This window comes from Phasianus colchicus, chromosome 4 (genome assembly GCF_987193195.1).
Source record: "Phasianus colchicus chromosome 4, bPhaCol1.hap1.1, whole genome shotgun sequence".
Classification (NCBI taxonomy): Eukaryota; Metazoa; Chordata; class Aves; order Galliformes; family Phasianidae; genus Phasianus; species Phasianus colchicus.
The window spans coordinates 48,037,927-48,063,793 of NC_143439.1; the positions used below are offsets into that span (position 1 = coordinate 48,037,927).

At 36.4% G+C, this 25,867-nt stretch overlaps 1 protein-coding gene across 1 annotated transcript in view; it reads left to right on the forward strand.

The window, feature by feature from the left end:
* The window catches only part of NFXL1 (nuclear transcription factor, X-box binding like 1), a 41,844-nt gene that overhangs the window by 1,816 nt on the left and 14,161 nt on the right, over positions 1–25,867 (forward strand). The window contains exons 4-19 of the mRNA XM_031588553.2: positions 867–1,000; positions 1,733–1,911; positions 2,086–2,247; positions 2,372–2,472; positions 3,310–3,424; positions 3,743–3,867; positions 4,764–4,886; positions 5,234–5,324; positions 8,075–8,195; positions 8,780–8,936; positions 9,745–9,836; positions 11,321–11,342; positions 14,718–14,858; positions 17,857–18,023; positions 18,869–18,938; positions 25,029–25,133. Coding sequence (XP_031444413.1) covers positions 867–1,000; positions 1,733–1,911; positions 2,086–2,247; positions 2,372–2,472; positions 3,310–3,424; positions 3,743–3,867; positions 4,764–4,886; positions 5,234–5,324; positions 8,075–8,195; positions 8,780–8,936; positions 9,745–9,836; positions 11,321–11,342; positions 14,718–14,858; positions 17,857–18,023; positions 18,869–18,938; positions 25,029–25,133 — 1,905 coding nt within the window. The remainder of the gene's footprint in view (positions 1–866; positions 1,001–1,732; positions 1,912–2,085; positions 2,248–2,371; positions 2,473–3,309; positions 3,425–3,742; positions 3,868–4,763; positions 4,887–5,233; positions 5,325–8,074; positions 8,196–8,779; positions 8,937–9,744; positions 9,837–11,320; positions 11,343–14,717; positions 14,859–17,856; positions 18,024–18,868; positions 18,939–25,028; positions 25,134–25,867) is intronic.

The following is a 25,867-nucleotide window of genomic DNA, read 5'->3' on the forward strand; positions in this document are numbered from 1 at the left end:
TTCCAGAACTAGCAGGGAGGAGTGTGCTGAAGCCACAGAGCGTTAGTGATAGAGAGAAAATACTACCAAAGTCAGCAATCTTAAGCTGAACAGAATTAGAAGCAAGTGTTTGCTGCTGCTTGTGCATTATATATCTTTAGTTCTTTGAAAAAAGACCATATTGTAAGCCATTCTTGTAAAGAAGTCTTTTTCTTAATGTTTTTAGGTAACTGTTGAAACTTGAACAGGGGAAGCTTCTTGATACTTTTACCAAGATGTTTAGAGACGAAGGGTATGTGATAGTTGGGCTTGTTTAGTCTGGCAGAAAGGATGCAAAGGAATGATTTGATTACAGGCTCTGGCCGCTTAGAAGTTGTGAAGGAAACGAAAACCAGTCCTCTCTGTGGTGACAGATAGTGTAATAAAGGGCAGTGGCACAATCTGAGGTTTGAAAGGTGCAAAGTAGATGCAGGAAAGGTAGTGGTACACATTGATAGATTGCCCAAGGTGACTGGAGTCTCCATCTTTAAGGGGCCCCCCAGGACTTAAAGGTAGGCAACTGTTAAGATGGCTGTATTTGCATTTTGGGCAAGAGGTAGCACTGTATCACCTCCAAAGGTGTGCTTAACTCAGCATTTCTATGACTACATGGGCTCTGTAAGCTTTGGTGAAATAGCAAAGAATAATAGGGATGTGAATCTGTAGCAACAAAACTTTCTCTATTAATCTGACATAACAACAGGTGTAATTTACCTTTGGGAATCTTTTTTTTTTTTTTAATGGGAAAATAGCAAGGTTGTTTTTCTTTTGATATGGACTTCCATCAATTGAAACAAGGAAAAAAAATACTCATTAAAAAAAAAGTGGCACTTATATCTACTTTTTAGGTCTGGAGCTGTTGTGGATGCTTCTGTATATTTCACCTGGTGTGTATCCAAAAGTGGGCCAAGGACAGTCTTTTCCTTGTGTCATCTCCTTTGACAGATGATGATTTTGGGAAGAAGGATTATCCATGGCCATGGTAAGTTCTTCATAATATATTTACATAGATACTTTTGTTTTGAAATGTGTGCACTGGAGAAAGTGCCTGGTGGATTCAAAAACTCTAACGTAGGATCTCAAACGAGCTGGTTTGCTTAGGAAATAAGGTATAGAGTTATTGGCTGGCAATGTTTCAAGTTCTGTACGAGTTAACAGTGCCTGCTTTGTTACAGAGTAGTTCTATAAACACTGTGCTTAAGAACAGTATATTTAAAAATTTCAAGGCAGGTGACATTTATTGTGTGCTTAAATGTTAAGTAAAATCAATGAAGTCACTTCAGAGAAATGGCATATATGGGCAAATTGACATTTTATTTGATAATGGTAATGACATAGCCTATTTAAGGGCTCTGCTCTTATCTGAGGAGGAGCTGCTTGTCTGTCACCTTTCCCTAGTAGCTGCTTTGTTCCTTTTGCATTGCCTCCCTTATCAGTGGTTCACACTAGAAGGTGCTTATGCACTGTGGAACTGACAAACTCCAGTCCTTTGATACCTACCAACCTTTAGGAATTCTGCATTTTTTTAAATACCTGACACCATCAAGGCTGACATATATATGTATAGCAAGACCTTTATTGTTTATTATAGATACAGTCTTTTTGATTATACTAGTTGTAAAAATGTTAATCGGTAGACTGTTAACAAATTTGGGAAACTGAAATAATTGAAAGTAACGCTTTTCTTTTTCCCTCCCATTTTCCCTTCTTGTAGCCCAAAATGTAGGTTTGAATACAAACGGTCTGAAACTCCCAATAAGTATTACTGTTACTGTGGAAAAGTAGAGAATCCAACAGTGGACCCATGGCTGGTACCTCATTCCTGTGGTCAAATATGTGAGAAGGAATTCAAACCTCCTTGTGGGCATAAATGTTTGTTGCTTTGTCATCCAGGTAAATTCATTGTGTCTCTTGATTATTTAACCTCTATTTATGTAGTTGTTGCATAATTTTACTTTAAATTGAAGCTGACTATATTTAAAATTCTCAGAATAAAGCAGGTGTTAATTAAGGATGCATTTGCTGAATAGCTATTAATGAGATATATATATTTTTTTCTGAGCTTAGGTCCCTGTCCACCCTGCCCAAAGATGGTTACAACATCCTGTCACTGTAGGAAAGCGAAACCAGTGCCCCGAAGGTGCAGTGCCAAGGAGTGGTCATGTCATCTGCCATGTGGACGAACGTTGCTGTGTGGACAACATACTTGTGAGAATCCCTGTCACTCAGGTAGACCACCTCCTTAGGCTTCAAAAAAGCAGTTGTTTTACTTTTTAAGAAATATTCCTGTTTTCCAAGTTGAATACAAAAAATCTAATTCCTATGCTCAGTGTTACTTTACGATTTTGTACAGGAGATTGTCAGCCTTGTCCACGTGTCAGTAAACAGCGGTGCATCTGTGGAAGGCAGACAGCAGAAAGGCTTTGTGCAAGTCCTCAGTGGCAGTGTGAGCAGGTATGTTCATGAAGGTGCCTTTTCTCACCTTATTTGTGTCTTTATAAAATTTAATTATTCAGTGTATTATGGATTGAAAAAACACATTTCTGTATGAGAATAATAATGAAGACTCCATAAAGTATCAGTTAATGGTGTTTCTGTACAGTGTTAGCTCAAATAAAGAGAGAACAGTATAACTAATATTATGACCCTCTAAATGGTGGAAATCCTAAGCTGTGCAGCATTTAGTGTAAAGGAATCTATGTTCAGCATGCTGTGCAGATCCTGTGCATAGCAAATGTTACTCTGTTTTGGTCATTCAAACTGTTACAGGATTTTGTTACTAGAAAACAAATCTTTTAATCGCTGCTGCTGCCAAACAGAAAGGATGTTCCTGTGAGAACTTCTTGTTGCGCTTCTAGATAAAGTCCAGGTCACGTACTTGGCATAATCACTGTCACCAAGTAGGAGCTGCCTGTGTGCTCCTCTGTTGCTATTAACTGGCTAAGTTTAATCTCTGACCGTGGGATGTGTGCAGCACACAGACCTGTAGCCTGCCACAGTACAGGCCTGTGTCTGCTCAGGCTGCTGTTTTGTGAATCACTGACCCTTCAACATACAGTGGTCTTCCAGTCAGGATTGCTGCAAGGGTGATCGGTTTCATTTGGCAAACTCAGCAAATAGAAGGCTTGTTAACAAAGTTATTGGTACAATTAGCTCCTCATTGCTGAGAAAGTTTAATTCCATCCAGACATCAGGCATCCATAGTGTTTTTTTTTTTTTTTTCTTGGATTGCTTTATCTTAATATGTCATTTTGTCACACTGCATTCACTTGAGTTCTCTGACTTTTCCAGGTGTGTGGAAAAGCTTTACCTTGTGGTAATCACACGTGTGAACAAGTTTGTCATGCTGGTCCCTGTGGAGACTGTCCTCGTTCTGGGAAAAGGTCCTGTCCATGTGGAAAATCAAGTAAGCCCTTTTTCTTCCCCAGCAAGTTAAATAAATATCATCCAGCCTTTGACTGTCAGCAGTTTATGTTAATTAAGCAGTGCAAGGTCCATAAAAAGTTCTTATAGTGAACAGTGAAAGCTGAAAAGTATCTTTTTGCTTCATTCTTTCGAAGCTTGACTTAGTGGCAGGAGTTTCATTGTCTATGTGATTATTTCTAGGGAAGCTTTTTGAAAAAACGAGAGAGAGAATTTGTGTTTGAAGTTGTATTGCAGTATGCTTTGTTTTCTAAATTTTGTTTTCCTTAATGTTTGTTTGTAATTCTCTATTTTCATCTAGAGTTTACATTGCCTTGTACAGAAGATGTGCCCACGTGCGGTGATAGCTGTGACAAAGTTTTAGAATGTGGCATCCATAAATGTTTGCAGCGCTGTCATCGAGGTCCCTGTGAAATATGCCGACAGGTCGGTCCAGCTGTGTAGCTGTTTCTCATACACTAGTGTTATCAAATTCTCTATCTTCAGGACACTGCAAGTCTACTGAGGAAAACGAAATGATATCTGTCACAAAATCTATGGCTTTTCTGAGATAAAGGTGTTTTATTACTGTAACTTAAGTACACCCTGAAAGACAATTTTTCCCCAGCTCTTTAAACTCCCTTGCTCTTCTGTTTAATATTTCTTCATTCATGAAAGAGAAGATGCTGTTACATACTGGTTTTTTCTTGTTAATAAGTGAATAATACTTTGCTCAGACCTAAATATCTGTGGAGCTTTTGTGGACTGGCCTGTAAAGCTCTTGTCTGATTGTCTCTTCTGGACCAGCCTTGATTGATCACCATGGCCAGATCTGTGATGTTAGTATGTGTAGTTAGTATATTATGTCTGGGATGAAGGTCAGAGAAAAGCCACTCGTCTACTTCTTAAACTGTGTATGCAGAAGATGAGTTTACTGTGCTGGTGAGGTAGTTCTTAGCATGAATTCATTTTGGATTTACACTTGATGTTTTGCACTGCACACTCAAGTGGTTCTCTTGAAGTGGCCATCCTGGTGAGACCAAGGCTAAAGTCTTTCCATGCCATCTAGAGCACAACTTTTGCAGTACCGACACAAAGTCCCACATTGGCTATTGCTCTTACAGCATGAAATGCACTATCTGTTATGATAGAGCATTGTAATATTACTTGGTCACGAATGGTTTTTTTTTTTTTCCAGCTAGTAGTAGAACATCTTTTTTACCACTCCCCTTGCATGGTTTTCTTTCCTTTCCTTTCCTTTCCTTTTTTTTTTTTCTTCTTCTTCTTGGGGTGGAGTTCATGTGTATTAAAAATACCTTGCTTTTCCCTACTTTGCTGCCCAGGAAGTTGAAAAACAGTGTCGCTGTGGGAAGCACACTAAACGCATGCCTTGTCATAAGCCTTACTTATGTGAGACAAAGTGTACTAAAATTCGTGATTGCCAAAAGCACCAGTGCAGAAGAAAGGTAAGTGTCTGGAAATGATCTGTTGCAAATGTATTCCTTAGATAATAATACATATGTATTTATAAATTAACTTTTAAGATGTTTTAATGTTTTTTGGAAGCTTGCTTTTTTAGTGTATCAGAAGATCGCTTTAAAGTATGTGAGTTTTTTATTAAGATTTATTATTTATTTTTTTTTAAACAACTTTATTGATATCCTCACTTCTGTTTCTAAAATGAATCTGAGGAAATTTGACTAAATGTCATGAATAATATTTCAGGAAGTATTGGGGGGGGAGGGGGGGATAATAGAAGAAGACAAATTTATACCAGAAGTTTGCAGTTATATAGAGTATTTTGTTTCAATAGTGCTGTCCTGGAAACTGTCCACCTTGTGATCAAGTCTGTGGGCGGACCCTAGGTTGCAGAAATCACAAATGTCCTTCAGGCTGCCACAGAGGTACGAATAGGTGAAGGATCCCTGTAGTGATAAACAATAATAGTAAACAAAATATGGTTTATTTTAGTACTTGTGTGACTCTGTGTGGTGCTTCATGAATTCTTCCCCTTTGCATGTGGGCTTTCTGTGGGAGCAGTGTGTCTGAAAGACTTTCAATGCTGGTTGGAGCCTAAGGGCTTACATAATGACAGCCAGGATTTTTGTCTGCCAATTTTACTTAGCAGTGTTCTTCTGAAAATTCTCTATCCCCTTTCCAACTGCGTAATTCAAAATGCATTGCTTGACTTTTCCCTACATAATTCTGGTCACTTAATATGCGTAATAAGTCCAACTGCATATAAAAATGACAATGCTGGTCATTTTTGAAAATCCTAGAATACGCATGATATGAGTGGTCAGAAAAAAAATGTTGGTTGAATTTGAATGTGTCTTACAGATGAGAAAATAAGAACTTGTTACTGAATATATGAAAGGTATCAATAAAAAAAAGTTTACTACACCATTTAGTGACTTTGGTTAAAAATATCCTGAAGAATACCAAAATTACCTGGCCACTTTTATTCTGACCAATTGCTTTGACATTAATTTGGTAGGGGATTAAATTGGAGTGACTGAAAGGGGGCTATTTTCTCAGCAGTTTTCCTTCTAGAAACATGCCCTGCTGAAATAGCAGCAGAATAGCCTGTACAATTTACCTTGCTATTCTGAACTATAAATTGCAGCACCTCGGGAAATAATTCACAACTTGTTCAGTCAGTCTTGCTTTTGTGGTAGAGGATTGGGAAAGGTAAATATGGTGGTTGTCCCATTTAACATCCTATTAAATCTATTACCACAGACTAGTAGATTTTTTGTTTCCCCTTCCCTCCCCACTAATTGTGTTCCTTCCCTTCTTGTACTGTCAGGAAAAAAAACTATTTTTTTTTTTTTTTTTTTCTGCATTAGTTTGAGCTGGTTGATACAATCATAGAATGGTTTGGGTAGAAAGGTCCATTAAAAACCATGTAGGCCCAGGCCCCCTGCTATGGACTGCGTCACCTCCCACTAGGCCAACTTGCCCAAAGGCCATCCGGCTTGGCAGTTTCTGTGGGCAGCCTTATTGCAGTGCCTCACCACCCCTCATAGTGAAGAAATCTAAATAACAGAACAAAATAACAGAACAAAATCATAACTAAATAACGGATCAAAATTCTGGTTGGAAAACTTTAAGGAGCTAATCTGCATAACAGGATAAGCTTAAATTCAATAGTTAGCTTTTATTTGTTGCTGCTTGCATCTTACCTGGCTAGAAGTGACATTGATGATTTCTAATAGTTTACATTCTTATTAGAAGAAATTATAAAGAAATAAATACTTTAAAGTATTTTAACTAATAAACAAATGAGGTTGATTTTGTGAGAATTTGTACCCAGCAAAGCAAATAATTATGGTATCGGATGTAGAAGATTAACTCCTGTGCTCTAACAAATTGTAGCCTATTACAAATTGTGATACTTTATTGTCCCAATGTTTGGAAGTATTTCTAATGGAGGCAGTGAGTTTGACTTTAAAAATATATATTTGTGTGTTTCTTCCTCCTCCTCAATAGTAGTTTTGTAGCTCCTGAAACTTATGACCACATATTTTATAGTCAGTTTGTAATACCAGATTATGTTAGTAGTGACCTAATATATCTTAGTGACCACTGATTTTAAAGGAAATAGTGTGCCTCCTAGAAATAGCTTGCCAGGTCAGGTTCTTGAAAAGGTTCCTGTTCTCAGAATTTCTAAGAGATAGCTGCTGATAATAAGTACTTGGCATTTAGCAGTGTACAAGTTGTAAATGCATTGTAGGTAAATTGTATGCGTGCTAGTTATTCAGGGCAACATAACTTCAGACTCATGGTTTATTTTATAAAAGTACTTATTTATATGTGCTGATTGTATATTACAGTTCCATTTATAAAGATCGTATACTTTCAACCTTTTTTTTCTTCAGCAGCTTTCTGTCAGAATTGCTTAAAAACTTGTGCTGTTGATAATGCTTGCAAAGCATTGTTTTCCTTAAAGTTTGGGTGCAACATGGTCAGTAAGCTAAAATCCCTATTTTTTTAAGATGCGTATTCTCACTGTTAATTATTCAGTAATGAAACAACAGGTGGCACCTGAAGAAATGGTGTGGGAGAGCTATAGATTTAAAAACAGGTATTTTAGTGATTTTTATTAAATAAATATATTGCATAGTAGTATGAATTACTTTATAGATGAGGAGGATCTTTTCAAAAGAGCATTAATTATGTGTAAAGGATGAACATTTCTTAATATTGTCCGAAACAGTATCCTACCATTTTTTTTTTCAATGTCTTCTTTTTTCCTTTTGTATTCTGAAGAAAGATGACTTCATACATATATAAGAACAAAATGTATATGACAGTATTAAGCTTTGTGTTGTCCAAATGATTGGGTTCTAATGATGCTGGCTTCTTTTTATAAAATGAGTGAGTGGGATTGTTTCAAACTTGATAGCAGGTAACAAATGGTAGCATAATCAACATTATAATCACAGTTCTTTTACAATGATTAAATTGCCTTTCCCAAGAAGGATTTGAAATAAATTAACTGAATAAGCAGAAATAAATTAACAGCCATTTGTTATTTAGATCACCAGAGGAAGATAATGATACCATATGCAAATTCAGACTTATGTTGATTACCATTATTTATAATCTGCAGTTTATTCAGGTGATCATGCTGTTAATGTATTTATTTTAGGTAGTTGTAATCCGTGTCCAGAGACTGTAGATGTGAAATGCAATTGTGGAAAAACTGTAATTAAAGTACCCTGTGGCAGAGAGCGCACTATCAAGCCTCCCAAATGTAAACAGCTGTGCAGGTCAGTATAGAAAGTGGGTGTGTTTCTAGTTCCATAGTGGAATTTAAAATATCTTCAAAGAAAGTAGTAAAATATAACAGTTTAAAAAGTAAAAATTACATTGCTTGTCAGTTTCTGTATCCTTGACTATGCAGATGGGGAGATAAGTACTAATTCTTCATTTAAGACACCTCTTAGCTGCTGTGGTTTCATGAGCAGCATGTTATGGGGAGGTTCAGTTCCACTGAACACTTTTCACTCTGTAGTCCATTCCCTTCTTCAGGTCATCTCTGGTACCTTCAGAAGGCAGTTCACTTAAAAATCTCAACAGTGAAAACAAAACCAGTATTTTCTGCTGAGCTGCAGCAAGATTACTTAGCCTGCATTTGAATTGGGTTGTAATAACTGTAGTATGCAAACCCAGCTTTGACTTTCACTTAGAAATCATGTATAATTTTCCCATAATATTTGTCACGAAGAAAGCGAGAATTAAAAGTATTTTTAAAAACAGAATTTGTTTTAATTCTTATATTTGAGTCATAATTGTCTAGTGACTGTGTTGTCTTATTCCTTGCTGCCATATTGATTTCTGCATTTTACTTCAGTCGCCCTCCTACCTGTCATCACCCTACCCAGGAGAAGCACTATTGTCACTTTGGCCGGTGTCCTCCCTGTCGTCAGTCCTGCCAGAAGACGTTAACTTGTGGTCATTTGTGCCCTATTTCCTGCCATGATGAAGCACTTGTGAAGCAAACTGGCATTGTAAGTAACTAGTGAAAAATGGGGTATTATTTGTGTTCTGAAGAATAAGAAACAGTTGCTCGGCCTTAATCTTTTGTTGAAGCCTTTTGGAAATCAGAATAAGTAATTGAACACAGAAGTATTCATACTGCTTCATTGAAAAGTGAAGTGATTCTAGTTCCTTTCTTGCAATCTAATTCGTAATGTGTGTACTTGGACAACCTTTAGCAGTTAATGTAATTCAAGAAATTATAAGAACTTTACTGGCTGGAGTTTCATTACATATGTTTAATTTCAAGTATAACCAACCGGTAGTTCTTAAGATAGAAGGAAAAATTTAAGTTTAATTGGTATTTACTAAACCATCAAAGTGCACAGAAATTAGAAGACGTTTGACATCTTCGCATATGATGCATGTGTGCATTTCAGTATGATGATTTCAAGATTTTAGTAGGAATTTTTCTTTATTTTATATATAGATATATATTTATATATACATATTTTCTATATATTTTTTTTTTATTTTTTCCTCTATTAAATGCTTGGTTTTTGTTTTTTTTGTTCTTTTTTTGTTTGTTTGGCTTTGCATTTTATTTTTAGCAGTAGGGCTGCAGGCCTTTTTTATCTATTTCTACGGTAAAGGTGAAATTGTAGTTCTATTTGGGGAGGTAGTGTTGGGTTTTCTATTCATTTTTTTGTTTAATTTTTAAATTAATAGAAAGTGATTTTTTTTAAAATTATTATTATTTAGAACTGGGATCTCTTTAGTTGATTAGTTTATTTAAGGCTAAGCACATGGTTCCAGTTCTGTTTTGTACTTTGCTCTCAGCATCAATTTGCAGGTCCTTGGGAGCAGCCATCTGAGCCAGCTTTTATTCAGACTGTGTTACCATGTCCACCCTGTGAGGTTCCTATACCCGTGTAAGTATCAAATAAAGAAAGAAAGAAAACAAAGTTTTGGACGTGTAGATACTGTTCTCTTCAGATGAAGTGAGCTTATGTGAACAACATTATCATTCATAAACCTGGAAATATTGGTGATGGTTTAATAGTTCTGGTAATATGTACTTATTATATGAAAGGAAAGTAAGAAGTGGTTGTTTCTAATACAGTGCTGCCTTAAAAGAAAAGTATTAAAATCTCAAAGACTGATGTTGTAAATTGATAGTCTTTAAGTGACATACACCCATTTTTTTCATGTAGTTTCTTTCTTTCTTAGTTTATAGGATTGTAACTTTTTGTATAACTAATTGCTGTTTTGTTTTTCAGTTGTTCAGTGCATGGATCTTCCGTATAATTTACTGTATGCTAATGGAAAGTATTCCTACTCAGTACTCCTGATACTTGTCCTGAGAATTCAAAGCCAGTTTCCCAAAAAGTGAAAAATGTAGAGTTCTGGACAGCTTAGTTTCAGTATTTGGGTATATTACCACAGGAACAGTCTCATGTAGGTGTTCAGCAGAGGTCATTGTGTAACATCATGCATTATGTAGGGCACATCTCTTAGTCCTTCTGAGCTCCCATCTTAAAATCACCTCCCTCAGTCCAAAGGTACCTTTCCAGAAGATAGTTTGCTCAGTGAGAAGGAATCCATACTGGGAAAGTTGTATTTGATTTTCTAACGAGGTAGCATTGCTATGTTTTATTGTGCTTGGCAAATTGAAGTTCTGTTAGTATTAGATAACATTAATTCTGGAATATCCAAACTCTTCTGATAGATCGTTGCAACTACAATGTTCTTTTTCTTTGTGAAAGTTGCATAACAGAAATTTCCTGTGCTACGGAGTCCCAGATGCAGGACTTTGTATTTCATGAACTTCCTATCAAAATATTCTTCCAGTCTGTTGAGATGCTTCTGAGTGGCATTGCTATCCTCAAATAAACAAGAATTCCACTTGTAACTGGTGTCCAAGTAGCATATAGCCAACTAACCAATACCGTTTGAACCTGGCAATCCTGCCAGTTTTTCATGCATCTAATTGCTTATCTGGATACCAGTACATCCCAGCTTGAGTGCAAGGTTGCTGTGTGGGGCCCTTGATCTGCAAAAGTCTGATTCTTCTTGCTGATACTCTGTTGTCCTAAAGACCACATGTAGCTATAGGTAGTTGCTTTGTGTTAGAAATTCTGGAGTTGCTGTCATAAAATAGTAGCAAGAACTGTTGAAAAGGTGAAGGCATTGACCTACATAAATAAATAGGCTTTTTATTTTAGTTCGTGCTACAAAAGCAGATTAGGTTTTGACCTACATTTTTTAGCTCTGTGTGTTGCCTGCACTGGCCTGAATTGCACTTTTGTTTCTTTAAAAAATGTATTACTTTCCTGAGAAAGACACTATCACTTATTTACTTAAAGAAATACACGTTTTCTAAATCTTTTTTCTCTTTTTTTACTCTCCTTAACAGGGAGTGTCTTGGACAGCATGAGGTGAGTCTGTGGCTTTTTAAGTAAAATATGAAGTATATCTTGCTTTGTCAATCTGCAAGAAAAAGTACTGAGGGAGAAATGTTATGTGGCTTTTTTATGTTTTAAAACCAATGAAGTAACATCACAAAGGCTTACGTATCAGATGTATGTTAGTTCTTTTTAAAGTAGAGTTCTTGGACAGAAATGAAAACTCATATTTATGAAGCTATTTGTGTATTCTTGCATATTTGTTCAAATAGTGTTTAAATTGATTTGTTCTGTCTTCACTATGTAGTGCTGTGCTTTTCTTTCCCACTTTATTGTATAGTTCTTCTCTCTCTGTTCTATTTCTTCAATTTTCCAGCACATGCTGTGTCTTTGTGTTCATTTCAAAAGGAAAGAGAATATAGTGCGGTACCAGAAAATTCTCAAGTGATTTGGATGTAAGCGTAAATGAATAATGTCAGACAACACAGTGGAATTATTAGCTTACCTTTTTGAGATTTAGGCTTCTGTATCTCAAATCAAGTCATTGGCTGTTCTGGCTTACACAGCATAATAAGAAAATTGAATTAATACTTGAAGCTGAGTAAGAGTCATCAGTATTCACAGTCATTTCTAAAAGTCGAGGAATGGAAAATCAGCACGTTTTTCTCATTTTTTAAAAGATAATTGCTAAACTAATCTTAAAAAGATATTGCTATTTACACCTCGGCTCGGTAATATCTCTGTTGGTGAGTAATTCACTATCAAAGCACAGCTGATACCAGTATAGCAAATCTAGTTCTATTTTAATCTAGTAAAAATTTCTAGAAAATAGTAAACTTTAAATATTCAAGATACCCACTTTTTTTCTTCTTTGACCTTCTTTAATGATCTTTTCGTATGAGTTGTAACAGTGGCCTAATATGTGGTGGCAATGTCACAGATTTTTTTTAACAAAGTTAAAACAGTAGTCTATTCATGCAATACATTTATTGATCCAAATATGCTGTGAAGACATTTTCCACAGAGCTGCTTTTCAGCATGCTAGTTGCCACAGAAAAGTATGTTCTTGAACTGCATGAAAGAAATAACAATGTCTTTTTGTTTGTTATTGGAACAGCTGATTTACGTTTTTGCTTTCCACAGCAAAACTTCCAGGTATATCAACCAGTATCTTATTTCGAATGAATGACATCTCTTGCGATAAAACGTAATAAATCTCATCCTATCTTTAGTGAGCTTGCTTAAAAAAAAAAAAGTAAACTTTGTGCAATTGGCTCAACATAATGTGTGCTAGATAATGTAAGCTGTTTTAGAACTGTTCAGATTTGCATGTGAACTTCATGTACCTCCCTTCTCTTATTAGAGAAAATGATTCAAATTTCAAAGTGTATTTATAACTGCTTATTTCAAAATATCTGAAAAAGGAAATCCCCTCTCTGTTTCATAATGCTCTTAGCAGAGTCAGTTAATGACTTTGGGTCATGGGTTTGTTACAGCTTACTGTAGAAAAATAAGGAGGAATCTCAGAATTTATACTGAAGGAATTTACGTTTACTGATATAAGATGAAACTTTCCATCTTTTGGCCAACAGAGTGCAGTGTTTCTTTCCTGCTCAAGTTTGGCAGCCTCTGGACAGGAATTAAGTGCTTTTTACTATTTACCTTGTTGCTGGAATGAAGTGACTAGGTGAGGGAGGAGGAGGAAGGAGATGGAGAATGGGAAGAGACAGGATAATAGGAATGATACAAGCTCAGGTAATCAGTGTATGTTCATTGGATACAGCAATATTCTCTCTTTTAGGCTCTTTTGTTTGGCCTATTGCTGGCTTTTACTCATTCGGTCAACAAAAGCAAAAGCCATTACGGACTGAGCTGTAGCGTGCTTGCAGGAAGCAGTAGGGGCAGGTAGCATTCAGATATGTTTCATAGCTGCAGTAGTGCCATAGCCAGCATAATGAGCTGCAGTTCTCATGTAAGGATGCAAGAGAAGTTGGACACAATAGCCCCCTGCTTTTTTATTTCTGACGTTCAGTCTCTATATGGATTCTTCCTGTTCACATATTTTCAATGGGTCAGGATGAGAAGGAATTCAGAAGTTTTGTGAATGAATTGTGTTTTGCAGTGGCTTAATGTGGAATCCAGTCTTTTTTTTTTTCTGGTATGGGATCGAAAAAGATTTCTATAAGCAAGTGGATTCAAATCCTGCTTTGTGTAGTTTTACTTAGGATTGAAGGAAATCAGCATGTGTACAGTGCTGAAGGGAGAATGTTCCTCATCCTAACCTCTGTGCTTCCATCTTCTCTTACCTTATTTACCTGCTTGTATGGCCAAGCAACCTGTGAGCCTGGCAAAATAAAAGAACTTGTTTTTCTGTCAATTTATTTTCATCCATTTTAATTAGCTGTATTATTTTGCTCTAAAGACAGATGTGCAGTGGAGCTTGTTCAAAGTAAGTGGTAGGAGAGTGCAGTTAAGATTGTAGAGTTGGAAGAGAAACAAAGAAGGGGTGCAGAGTTAAAGCTATTCAGTCAACTAAAGCCATAACATAGAATTGCACTCTTAGTCTAGTCAAAGTGAATTATGTCACATTAACCTGTTTCGTAATAACATCAGAAATAGTTTCTCTTTTTCTCTGTACAATGATCATGATTTTTTAAAAAATCAATTTTGTGACAGCTCCACAGAAACTTTTTTTTTTCATGTGAACCTTATGTAATGGTAGAAAAATAGAAACAAGTGAGTTTCCTTTAATATTTTCTGTAGTGGAAGGTACTTTCACCATTCAGCTTCAGGGAAGTAACTTAGTTAACAAGGTTAGGAGCTAACAATCTATTTCAGTACCAGTGGAAGTTAAAGGTAGAATTGTAAGAACGTTTTGCATCTGTGATGACCATAACACAATTAGCCCTTGAAAACAAACTATAGACAGCTTTTGTAATAGATATAAAGCTATCTGGGAACCTTTCCTGGAGGACACAGATGTAAACCAGAAAGAAGGACTAAATAGCACTAAAGGGTTTAAGACTGTAGTAGTTTGTTTAGAAAAGAAAAAAGAGATGGGGAGGAGGGAAGCTAGGTGGTGAAAGTTAACAAGGATTTTTTTACCATGTGTAATCAGCATAAAACAAATGTGTGATTGTAGGGATCAGAGCCTGAAGTGTCTGTGTATGTGTATATATATTAAAAAAATAAAAAGTTGATTGCTTTCTACTGATTTTGTTCTTTAGCAAGGTACTTAAGAACAAAAGTTTCTCTAATGGTGTTGTGTGTTTTATATAAATGTTTATACACACATGACACAGTACACATGTACAACCTTACATGCACATGCTATCTGCCTATAAATACAAACATATAGATAGATACAAAGATACCTACTTATAGACATCTTTTATTTTTAACTTCCAGGTTAGTCCATTACCGTGTCACTCTGCAGGTCCCTACTCATGTAAAAGATTTTGTGGGCGGCTTCTTAGTTGTCAGAATCACACTTGTATGAAAGAATGTCATCATGTTACTAAAATCAACAGTAATGCAGATGGAAAGAAGGTAGGTTGATTTTTCTTTTACTTTGTTTTAAATACTGTTTTCAGTTTTAACTGGAAAATAAAGGATTTCCTGCTAAAATGTATAGGATCTGTTACAGATTCCATTGGAATCTGATATATCTGTGATCCATTCCCACTGATGTTGTGACAGTTAGCTAGTCTGTACTCCTTAGACAACAAAACTGGGACAGTATTATGTATTTCATAAATGCTGCACATTTTGCTTTTTGGTAGATTAATGTTATGTTACTTTTTTTTTAACAACCTACTGATAATGCCTCTGAGCAAACACGCTTGCAGTCTACTGGGAAAGCTGCTTACCAAGAAGAGCTGGATATGGGTTGAGGAGTTTGACATCTGTGGGAGAGAGCACTGGAAATATTGCAGAACAGGCGAAGACTTCCTGAATCACTGGAGTGATATATTCATGTTTATCAATTTCTTCTAGAAACTGTCACTTATGAGCTGTAGGTCTTAGTTGCTGAAAATAATATTATGAAACAAACGAAAATGCAAAGGTGAAAGTTGCTGTAGTTTTGATCAGTCGAGAGCACATGGCTTCTGGTTTGAGAGAGTCATAGTTTGGAGGAGAAAGAATTTTTAAGCTTTTAAAGCATTAAAACAAACAAACAAACAAACAAACAAAAAAAACACCAGCATCACCTCTGGTCATATAGAAAACCGAACAAGCATTCAATAGGATACAAAACATACCTATTATGTTTTAGCTTATTGTATTTTAACTTTAATAGGATTGTTAATTTCTGAATTCGAGTCTTAGAAGAAGTGTTGTTTATCTGATAACTAATTATATTGCAGTTATGATAGTATTTTATTAATGATTGCAGATTTTTTGTCTGAAGAGTTTGAGCTGTTAGGGCAAGCTGTTGAGGACCAACAGAGCCCAGCATGACAGCAGTAAATACCAAGAGTGACAGCACTCTAAGTATCCCTGTTTATGAATGTAAGAGAGTGTCTGCTTACTCCTCCAGTTTAACCAATTGACGTTTCTATGGGTCAGGTTATGCCTGGCTCCATTTTGGATGAGGCAGTACATTCTCAAAAAAGGGATGCTTATGTACATATGAAATTTGAATAGATCTCATTTCTCAATTTTCTTTGAACTTCTTAAAACTCCAGTTGTTTTTTACGTCTTAAAAATTCTGATGAATTGACTAAATTGCAAATGTATTCAGAAAATGGCTGTTTAAATTTCTTGCTGGTATCTGTAATTATTTTTGTCTGGAATTAAGATTTTTTTCTGCCTTTTAGAAAATATAGTAGAAAGGCCAGCTGTTTGCATTTACACACAGTTTGCTACATTTCTTGTCACAATTCTAAAAATGGTTTCATTTGCTGTTATCTTTCCTAGGTATTGATTTAGGCATGGTGTGTTTTGTAGATGATCATTGTAGGAAGGTTCCTTTTTAAACTTCTGCAGCAAAGATTGTTCAACTCTAAGTGGAAGAAAATAAGCGGAAAAATATTTAAAACTTAAATCCTTATGCCCTTATATTAAACAGCATAAAGCAATGGTTAGATCCGTGGGCTAAGACCAATTGTGTGAGGTTCAAAAAGACCAAGTGCTGGGTCTTCCATTTTGGTCACAACAGCCTCATACAACGCTACAGGCTTGGAAAGCTGTGTGGTGCAAAAGGATCTGGGGGTGCTGGTTGACAGCTGTCTGAAGATGAGCCAGCAGGTGGCCAATGAGGCCACTGGCATTCTGGTTTCTATTAGAAGTAGTGCAGCCAGCAGGCTCAGGGAAGTGATCGTCCCTCTGTACTTGACAGTGATGAGGCTGCACCTCAAGTACTGTGTGCAGTTTTGTGCCCCTTAGTACACAGAAGACACTGAGACCTTGGAGCATGCCCAGAGAAGGCCAACAAAGCTTTTGAAGAGTCTGGAGTGCAAGTTGTATGAGGAGTGGCTGAGGGAACTGGGACTGTTCAGTCTGGAGAAAAGGAAGCTCAGGAGAGACCTTGTTGCTCTCTACGACTACCTCAAAGGAGACTGTAGAGGGATAGAGTTCAGCTTCTTCTCTCAGGTGACTAGTGATCATACAAGAGGTAGTGGCATCAGGTTGTGCCAGGGAAGGTTCAAGTTGAACATAAAGAAAAGTTTCTTCTCAGAAGAGTGGTCAAGCACTGCAACAGGCTGCCCAGGGTTGGTGGAGTCACTGTCCCTGAGGGTGTTCAAGAACTGTGCAGGCGTGGCACTGAGGGACGTGCTTTAATGAGGATGGTTTGATAGGTTAACAGTTGACATGGGTGATCCTGGAGGTCTTTTCCAACCTTGATGATTTTATTAATTAATTCTTCTGCAGAAGCATTGTGTAGCCTCATTCTTGGGTAACTTGGCTTTACTTTGGTTGGTTTATGTGAAACTGAGCATTTGAATGTGGTTGTGTGTGCTTTGAATACTGTGCTGAATGGGTTCGGTTATTAAATCACATTGATTTGCAAGCTGGGGTTCTGTCTAAGTTATTGGGACAGTACAAGTAAGAATGAAGCATATTTACCTTAATATTCATCAAATATTTTCTGGGAGGACTACGTGACAAATCATACATGTAGGGAAATTGAATGATTTTGTTTCTTAAACCTCCACACCCATGTATTGTAGAGCAGTGTATCATGACTGAAGCATTACAATAACACGTTGGGTGGGAAGAGTTAGTTCTGAATATGAAATTCTTTTTCTAAGAGTTTTCCATAGAAAATGAACAGACTTAATGACTGTTTTTCAAAGCACTAATATTAAGAGGTTCTTTCATGTCTAGGAGACAAAATAGAGCTCTTTTTGTCCCATATACACTGACATTTCTTTAAAAGAAAAAAAAACACATTTTAATAGTTTGCTTGTGGGATATATTACTGAATAGCTGAATTCTATGGGAAAAAATACCCCAACTCTTTCTTCTATCTAAAAGCTTGTTAGTGGCATCTAGTAAACAAACGTTTGGCACTTTCTTTAGTACTTTGTTTTTATTTTGTTAGGCAGGTCCAGAATGTTTGCAGTGTGAAGAGGAGTGTACCAAGCCACGGCCATTGGGCTGTCCTCACCGATGTGTTTTACCCTGTCATCCTGGGGATTGTCCATCATGTCTCCAGATGCTTAAAATAAAGTGTCACTGCAAACTCTCAGTACTGTATATTGAATGCTTGTAAGTGTCAGAACTGAACCCAACTTTTCATTGGAATGCTCCTAATTGGAAACCATTTGAAATGTCTGGGGATGGGAGGTACTCCTATGGCAAGTTATAAAACTTCTTTTCAAGGTTATCATTTGTAATATGGTGCGTTGTTCTTATATTTAAACCTTTCCAGTGTTTTTATTTGGTATTACTGCTAAAATAACTACTTGTATGGAGCCTCATGAGCAGAATTGATCTTGGTGCTTTTATAATAAGGTAATACTTCGAGTTATGCAAGTACATAGTAATCTTATGTGATGTTTTTAATCTATCTACAGTTCTTTTACAGTAAATAAGGAAGAATTTTGTAACAAGAATTAGAATTAATGTAGCTATTGTAAAAGATCTTACAGTTGAAACTTTTAGAAAAATGTGGACTTCTGAAACAAAATGTCCTTCAAACCCTATCTGTTTTAGTTGGAAAATATCTTAGTAATCATTTGTGCTCCTTTTTAATTATTTATGAGTGTGTGGGTAGTGGGGGAAGATAAACTTTACTAGATATAAATTGGCAGTGTGGGTTTGAGCATTATCCTCTGTATGCTTGTTGCTCCAAAAACATTCATCCCACGCACATATGTTTTTTTTGTGTTCTCTTTAAAGTACTGTAAATCCTCTTAATTTATGTGTTGTTGTCTGATAGAGACCTAGTGTCATTTATATTAGTCCCATGGGATATGGACAAATGACCCCGTTTCTCTTTGCAATGGGATGCGCTTAAAATACATTCCTAATTGTATTGACTCCTGGGTTTTTTGCTCTGTTTTTTTTTTTTTAATTTGGAATTTACCACAAATACATCTTTTCTTCTATAGAAAACTAACGAGTGCAGATGTAAAAGAAAAGGATCTTCTTACTTCCTGCAAAAATCAGTGTCCAAAACAGGTAAGCCATGTTAACAAATAAATATTTGATTTGATAAATGTCTGGTGGCTTGCAAATTTTACTTTTTGTAGGGTTTTTATACAGTTTCATAGGCCAAGCAAGCTAAAGAAGCTTAGTCTGAATTAATGTGCCTTTCCCTACTGTAGAATTAGAAAATTTATGGAGTGGAAAAACTTGAATACTCAGGGATATTTGGGAAAGTTTCCACTGCTAAACACTTCAGAATTTCTCAGAAAATCTGTTTCCTTGTAATAAAGAAAAGGCTTGTGCATATTTTCAAAATATTGAAAATACTTAATCCCATACTTGTTAATTGTTTTGTTACTCTATTTTGGCCTTGTACTTTGTCTGTAGTAGTATGTAGTTGGCACTCAGAAATAATTTGGTTCAGCTTGTCCTCCACTGGTTACATTTTGTTCCACTATGCTGATTTGCCTTTGGTGTCCTCTAGTCTGTTGTCTCACCTTGTCTGAATTCTGCCTCAACTGAGTAGACATAGGTTCAAAACTTTCATTGCATTATTTTCTGGTTTCAGAAGTGTCCAGTCTTTTACTAGTCTGGTTTTGAGTAACTTGCAAAACTGACAGTATTCCTGCCTGCTTCCCAAGAGTCTCTGTTTTTCAGACAAGGTTATGTTAACAAATCAGTGAAAGCCCAACAGAAATTTTGAGCTCTTTGATGCATGCCTACTTGCATCTTCTACTTTTCACCCTTGTCTTTGAGATGTCTTCATTTTGCTCGTCCTCTTTGTGTCTTGCATGAGTAAATGAATGTATCTGTCACAGTTTTATCATCTGGATGTCTGAAAGTTCTCTCCCTGGCAGGGGAGCGTTTTAGGATATTATTTCATTGTCTGTTTACCTCTTACTTTTGTCCTTCCATTTCCCTCTCTGTTACTTTGGTTTTATTTGCTGCAACACTTTCTCCTCTTTATTTTCAATAGTACTTCTAATCTCTTAACATGAACCGTGTGTTCCTGTACTTCAGATTCTCTTCAAAGGTTTTTTCCATATCTCATCTTTGACTTTGATTAATGTAACTGTTGTGATTTTTCTGGACGCGTTCCCGAGACTTGGTCTGAAGTTTGAAATCCATCCAATAGTACTACTGAATTCAAGTTTGCAGTTCAGAATTGCATTGTCTGTAGAACAGGGTTTTTTTTAGAACTGAATTCAGTGGGATGTGAACAGAAAACTCAGGACAACAGAATCTGTTTTAGTTGGATAACGCTTTTGCTTAACTCTTAAAATTCTCATTCCTGTAGATAATGGATTTATGTAGTTTCATCTACACAAAAAACTTCTAGTGTAGTCAGTTATATAAAAATACATACTGTTCCCTTCCTGTGTTTCTAGTTCTATATCTTAGTACAGTCCTGCTTCCAATAGTTCCTAATGTTGTTTTTCAGTTCCTCCTACTTTCTCCAATCCTGTTTTGATAACCTCAGAAGTACTCTCTGTTCTTGATTTTTTTGTTTAAAAAAAATTGTTCCCTCAACACCAAATCTGAAAAGTTTTTGTGTTATCTTAGCAGCCTGAAAGTAAATATCAGGTTAGTGTTTATGAGAATTTCCTTTTCAATGTCAGAATCTGAACTTGGTTTACCAGAAGAGCTCAGTGAAACTAATGTTTGTTAAAAATCAGTGTATTCTGTAACTCCACGAAGTTCAGCACAGAATACAATATTCTACTGAAGTCTTAGTTTTGAGATGTTTGTCTTTTTTGGTTAATGGAAATTGTGGAAAGTAGTATACATCCACATTTGAATTGCAGGTAGTGTGCTTCTTCAAAGCATCATAAAAATCAGTTGTATTTTTTTCCACCGCACCGGACAGTACAGCAGGAATTGAAAAGTATTGCCAGGTTTCATGCTTTTGTTTTGGATGTGGTAGTATAAAGCTATTAAAAAAGACTTCAAATATTGTACGGTACAGCTCATATTTCCTATCTGCTTTAGGGAGAAGCAAAGTCTTTGATATTGCTACAGTTGTTGGATGGGAAACTTTAATTAAAAAGTTCTTTGCTTTGTTTGGTAGCAATAGCTAAATATCCCGTTGAAGGAAATTTAACTTTTTTTTAATCAGTGGTGATTAAATTCTTATGATCATGCTAGCAGATGTTTTGGAATAGATCTTAAACGCAAGTTTTAACAGTCATATCTGTTTCCATTGTTTACATATCCATTACCAGTATTTGTAGGTCTGTTTAACACATTTTTCTTTGCTCTGTGCAATTACTAATTTTTCAACAATAGTACTTTGTGCTTTTACTGTACACTCTGCTATTGTCTTAACGTGAAACATGGGACTGCATTATGATACATCTATGAGGGCTGCTCTGAAAATAATGCCTCCTATTTTATGTTGGCCCATGACATCAGAAGCAGATGTTAGTGGGATGACAGTAGAGGTCGAACTTCCCCACCAGTAAGTACTCCATTACATTTTGTGGTTGCTTTGCAACAGAAGCTTTGCTTCTATCATAAGCACGTTCTCATCCACATCTAGCTTAAGCAGCAGAGGTTTCTACAGAGCTCTGAGAGCAGAGCTGCACTTAAAACTGCTGAGTCTGCGCCATGGGTTCGAAACTCAACTTTTGTTTGAACTTTTGAGACAGCTGCTCAAGAGTGGGGTGGTTCTTATGTGTGTATTAATAGAGCATGTTTATTACCTGCTGGTGAAGATTGGTTAAGCATCCATAAATGTTGACTGTTTTTGTCATTGTCAGGCATAATGTTAGAATTTAAATGCGTTCCCAAAGTGGAAAATGCTCATAAAGATTTGTTTGTTTTCAGAGTTGTGGGTTATGTTGCTTTCTTTTAGTGGCCTTCCCATGACAAATGTAAAGACTTTTCAGCCCTTAGTTTACTAGCAATTAACAACAGAATGAAAAAGATCTAAAAGGGATACACACATTACATTTTAGCACATATTTTAGCTCTATATAGTAGGTCAACATTTGCAAAAAAAAAAAACAAAGGACAAAAACCCCTCCCTTCCAACTACAGCACTTATCTGGCAGAAGTGGTAGGATTGCTTCTGTTCTCCTAGCTCGTGGGGGTGTTGTTTTGCCACTCATCGAACTGCTTCCCATGATTTTATATGTTGTGTTTGCATTGGAGGGGGTGAGAAGCAACTGAAACTGTCAGCTTCATTCTGGTCCTGCATACTGCTGAGTGTGAACTGTGTGACTGTATGCACCAGATGAGCAAATATGATCTCAGTATTGGATTAAGTATATTCCTGTTCTGTGCTCTGGTGGTATGTAACATAAAAATTTCTACTGTAGTAGCACACGGAGATTATCTAGAATTTGCAGCTCTGACAAGTGAGTTATAAAATTGTTTGTTTTGGCTTTGACATTATTACTGAAAGTGTGCCAAATGAGTATGGAAGAGGAATCTGAAATGGTTGGTTCTAGTTTAGGATGTCTGGCAGATGAGACTTCGTAGCTGTTTCAGTGTGTAATGCTGTTGGGTAGGGAGCTAGAATGAGTCTGTCTCCCTTACTGTGCAGAGGCTGTGTGGTTGCCTTTGTGAGGCCTTGAGTCGCTGGTGAGCAGCATTCATGTTGGGACTCTGTGCTCCTGGCCTGTACTTTGACTTCAGCATGTACAAGGCTTAATCATGAGCTTCTAACCTGTCTTTTAAAAATGAGATAGAGTTCAGGTAGATTTGCAGGTGATCGGTTGTGCCAGACAAAACTGAATTTCTTCTTTGATAGAATGACCAATTTCTTTTTTCCTCCAGACAAAGAGGAGAGATGAGGTTCCCTACGTCATGCTTCAGTTGGGCACTTGAGGCTGTGCCAGGCAGTAAACAGCTAATTCATGTAAAGCTGAGAGGATCGATGCAAGGATTAGGGTTTACTGAAGGAAACAACTGCTTGTGGTTCTTTTTTTCTTTAAGCAACCACCTAAAAAAGCTGTAAGCAACAACAAAAATTCCTACATGAGTGGTTGGAGCGAGGGATGTTAGCAATAAGGGGATTTTCCCAGGGCTCAAATTGAGGGCTAGTCATGCACTGTTTTTGGTAATGACTTTGGCACCAGAAGCTCGTTGGGATTTTCTTATGAAAATTTGTGGTGTGTTGTCAGTAGGTGACAACTAAGGAAATGCATGTGCAGCAGAATAGAGGCATTTGGGACATGATTCAGATACAGAAAAAATCAGAAAGACTATGCATGTCAAGACCAATAATAAGCCTCCTAGGAGACAGCAGAAATTCTTATTGTCAAATCATGAATAATTGAAGAGAAATGTGCATGGGAGAGGAAGATGTATAGGGAAAGATGTTCTGTTGTGAATAAGCTGCAATTAAGGCATTGTATAACGTTATTCCAGCTGGAATATTGCTTGCAGTTCTGGCTGCTATACTCAAGAAATGTTGATCAAAGCTGCATGGAATTCAATGAAGGGAATATTATGGGAATAAAGAGCCTGTTATGAAAGGACAGTAGATAAGTATTTCAGTCTGAGGATAAGTACTAATGGCTGGATAAAATAAATGTAAATGAAAGAAAAAGCACTTGCCTCTTAAGTGGGATCCTAGAAAAGCATTTGTGGTCATGTGTCCAGTGTGTTCCCCCCCACTCTTTCTGTGACAAGGGGTGATGTGGTCATACAGGGATTGTGGTGTGGGGTTAGACTTGGTGACTGAGACATTCCTTCTGGTACTGTGTGGAATATTCTGGGGCAGTGACTGAGACCACAATGTCCAATCTGCAGAATATCTGTAGTAAGCAGTAAGTGACTGGTACTGACATGAAAACAGATATACCTGTTCTGTAATTTCAAGCTGGAAAGTTATATGTTCTGTTTTAGGTATGGTTTTCATGATTCTAGCTTTGAAGTTTGAGCTGTGCTGTACTTCTAAGAATCCAGCTTTACTCATCAACAAGAACTGCATACACCTGCATTTTATTATATATATATATATATATATTATATATTATTATTTGGTGTTCCTGTGGAACAGGTGATGTAGCATATGAAACTTTTCAATTATTAATAAATTTGAAAAATATGTATATTTTAATGCTGCAGATGTTACAGCGTTTTCCAAGCTTTGCTAATTGCTAGATTGCAGTTAACAGTTGAAATGCCATTTTCTATTTAAAAAAAAAAAAAAAAGGCTCTAATATAATTTTCAATAATTCTATTATTCAAACCTACCTTTATAAATGAATCAGTTGGGTATCTTTCATGACTTATCACCATTGGTTATCAACAGTATTGAACAGCATTGATTTATGTAATTGAAAATGAAAAAATGATCATTGTGAAGATTTTGTTTGGGACTTAGCAAGGTCAGTTGAGCTCCTAGCAGTCAGTGGAAAAAAACTTGTTTTTACTCCTGTGAATTTTTTTTTTTATATCTAACATCATTCTGGGAACACTGTTACATTCCTAAAAGGCAGCAGCATGTTTAAATTACTATCTCAGTTCTTAATACAGTAGTAAATAACAATAGTTTCAGTGTGTTAAAAATTTCACTGACAGTTTAAAAAAAAAAAAAAAAAAGCTATTTATCAGATGTCAAAAACAGCATTTACCAAATGCTGAAATTAGGATTTTGTGAAATTAATTCAGATGTAAGAATATTGGTGGCCTGTATTTGACTCCTGCATAGTTCATAAGATTCTTGCACATAAAATCTAGTTTTGAAGTATTTTTGCTTCTAATTCTGCCCTCTTGTTAGCAATTTGTAGGTCAGGCTGAGTCACAGCATGCTTCATTTCAGTTTTCAGTTCCTTCTTACCTCACCTACTTTTATTCCTCCAGCATACAGATAGCTAGGGTAGTCTTTGTATAAGTCACTGTGGAGATGACTGTTCCTGTAATATTTGAAAGAAAAAATTGGTTTTTGATCAAGCTGTCCCAATAAAAGAGAAATAAGTCTGCGTGAGCTGAAAAACTGTGAAATAGCAAAATAAGTTGAGTTTTTCCTTTCAAATTTTGCAAGTAAAACAAACCTGATAAGCTGAATGAGTTTTCTGTTTAGCTGCTATGTCTGAAATAAAACTAGTTCATAGATTGCATGTAATTTCAGTTATTTGTTGTTGAGGGTATTTCTTGTTTTACTATTTGTAGCTGCCTTGTGGTCACCGATGTAAAGAGATTTGCCATTCAGGTGATTGTCCTCTGAACTGCAGCCAGAAGGTTAAACTCAAGTGTCCTTGTAAGAGACTGAAAAAGGTAAGTTTTGAAGTTACAGTTCTGAGAATGATGTATTTTCTTTGTATGTTCCTAGGCTTGTGAATTTTCTCTGGTGCAGATTGGAATAGAATCAGTTACTTCAGCAGAGCAATAGCAGCAGCTGAATGTTTGGGTGGAACAATCGAAGTATCCACTGAGGAACGTAAAATTTATTTTGAAACATGTTAGCTGCCAGACTCGCAATACCTTTATCTTCAAGCACACACACTTCAATTTTTGTAGTTCCATTAGGAAAGTAATCAGATGACCTGGAGTGATTTAAGGAGTCAAAGCACATTTTCCTAATGATAAGGGGGAAGTTTATAATTACATAAATTGGAACAGTCACAGATGCTTGAATCCCTGATCGACGTTTTTTGTTTTGGTTGTCTGCAGCCCTTAAAGCAGAGACATCAGCATCCTTAGCTTTTAACAGAGATAAAGAACAAAGCTTGTTATGGCTATCAAGTATTATGAGGGGAAGAACAGAGGCTTATGTGAACTCTTGGCAAGTGTTAATAACTTAATGAAACAATCACTATCTGGCTTAAATAAAGCATGCTTAAATTATTTTCAAGAACTGGTTAACTTCTGAGCTTTCCACAGAGACAGTAGTTTCACCAGAGTTCTTAGCTTCTCCAAGAAATGTCTTCTACAATCCAAGATGTTGCAGGGGGTATGTTCATGTGGTAATACCCACAGTGAGTGCTTCAAACTGAACAGTCTCTGCTTAT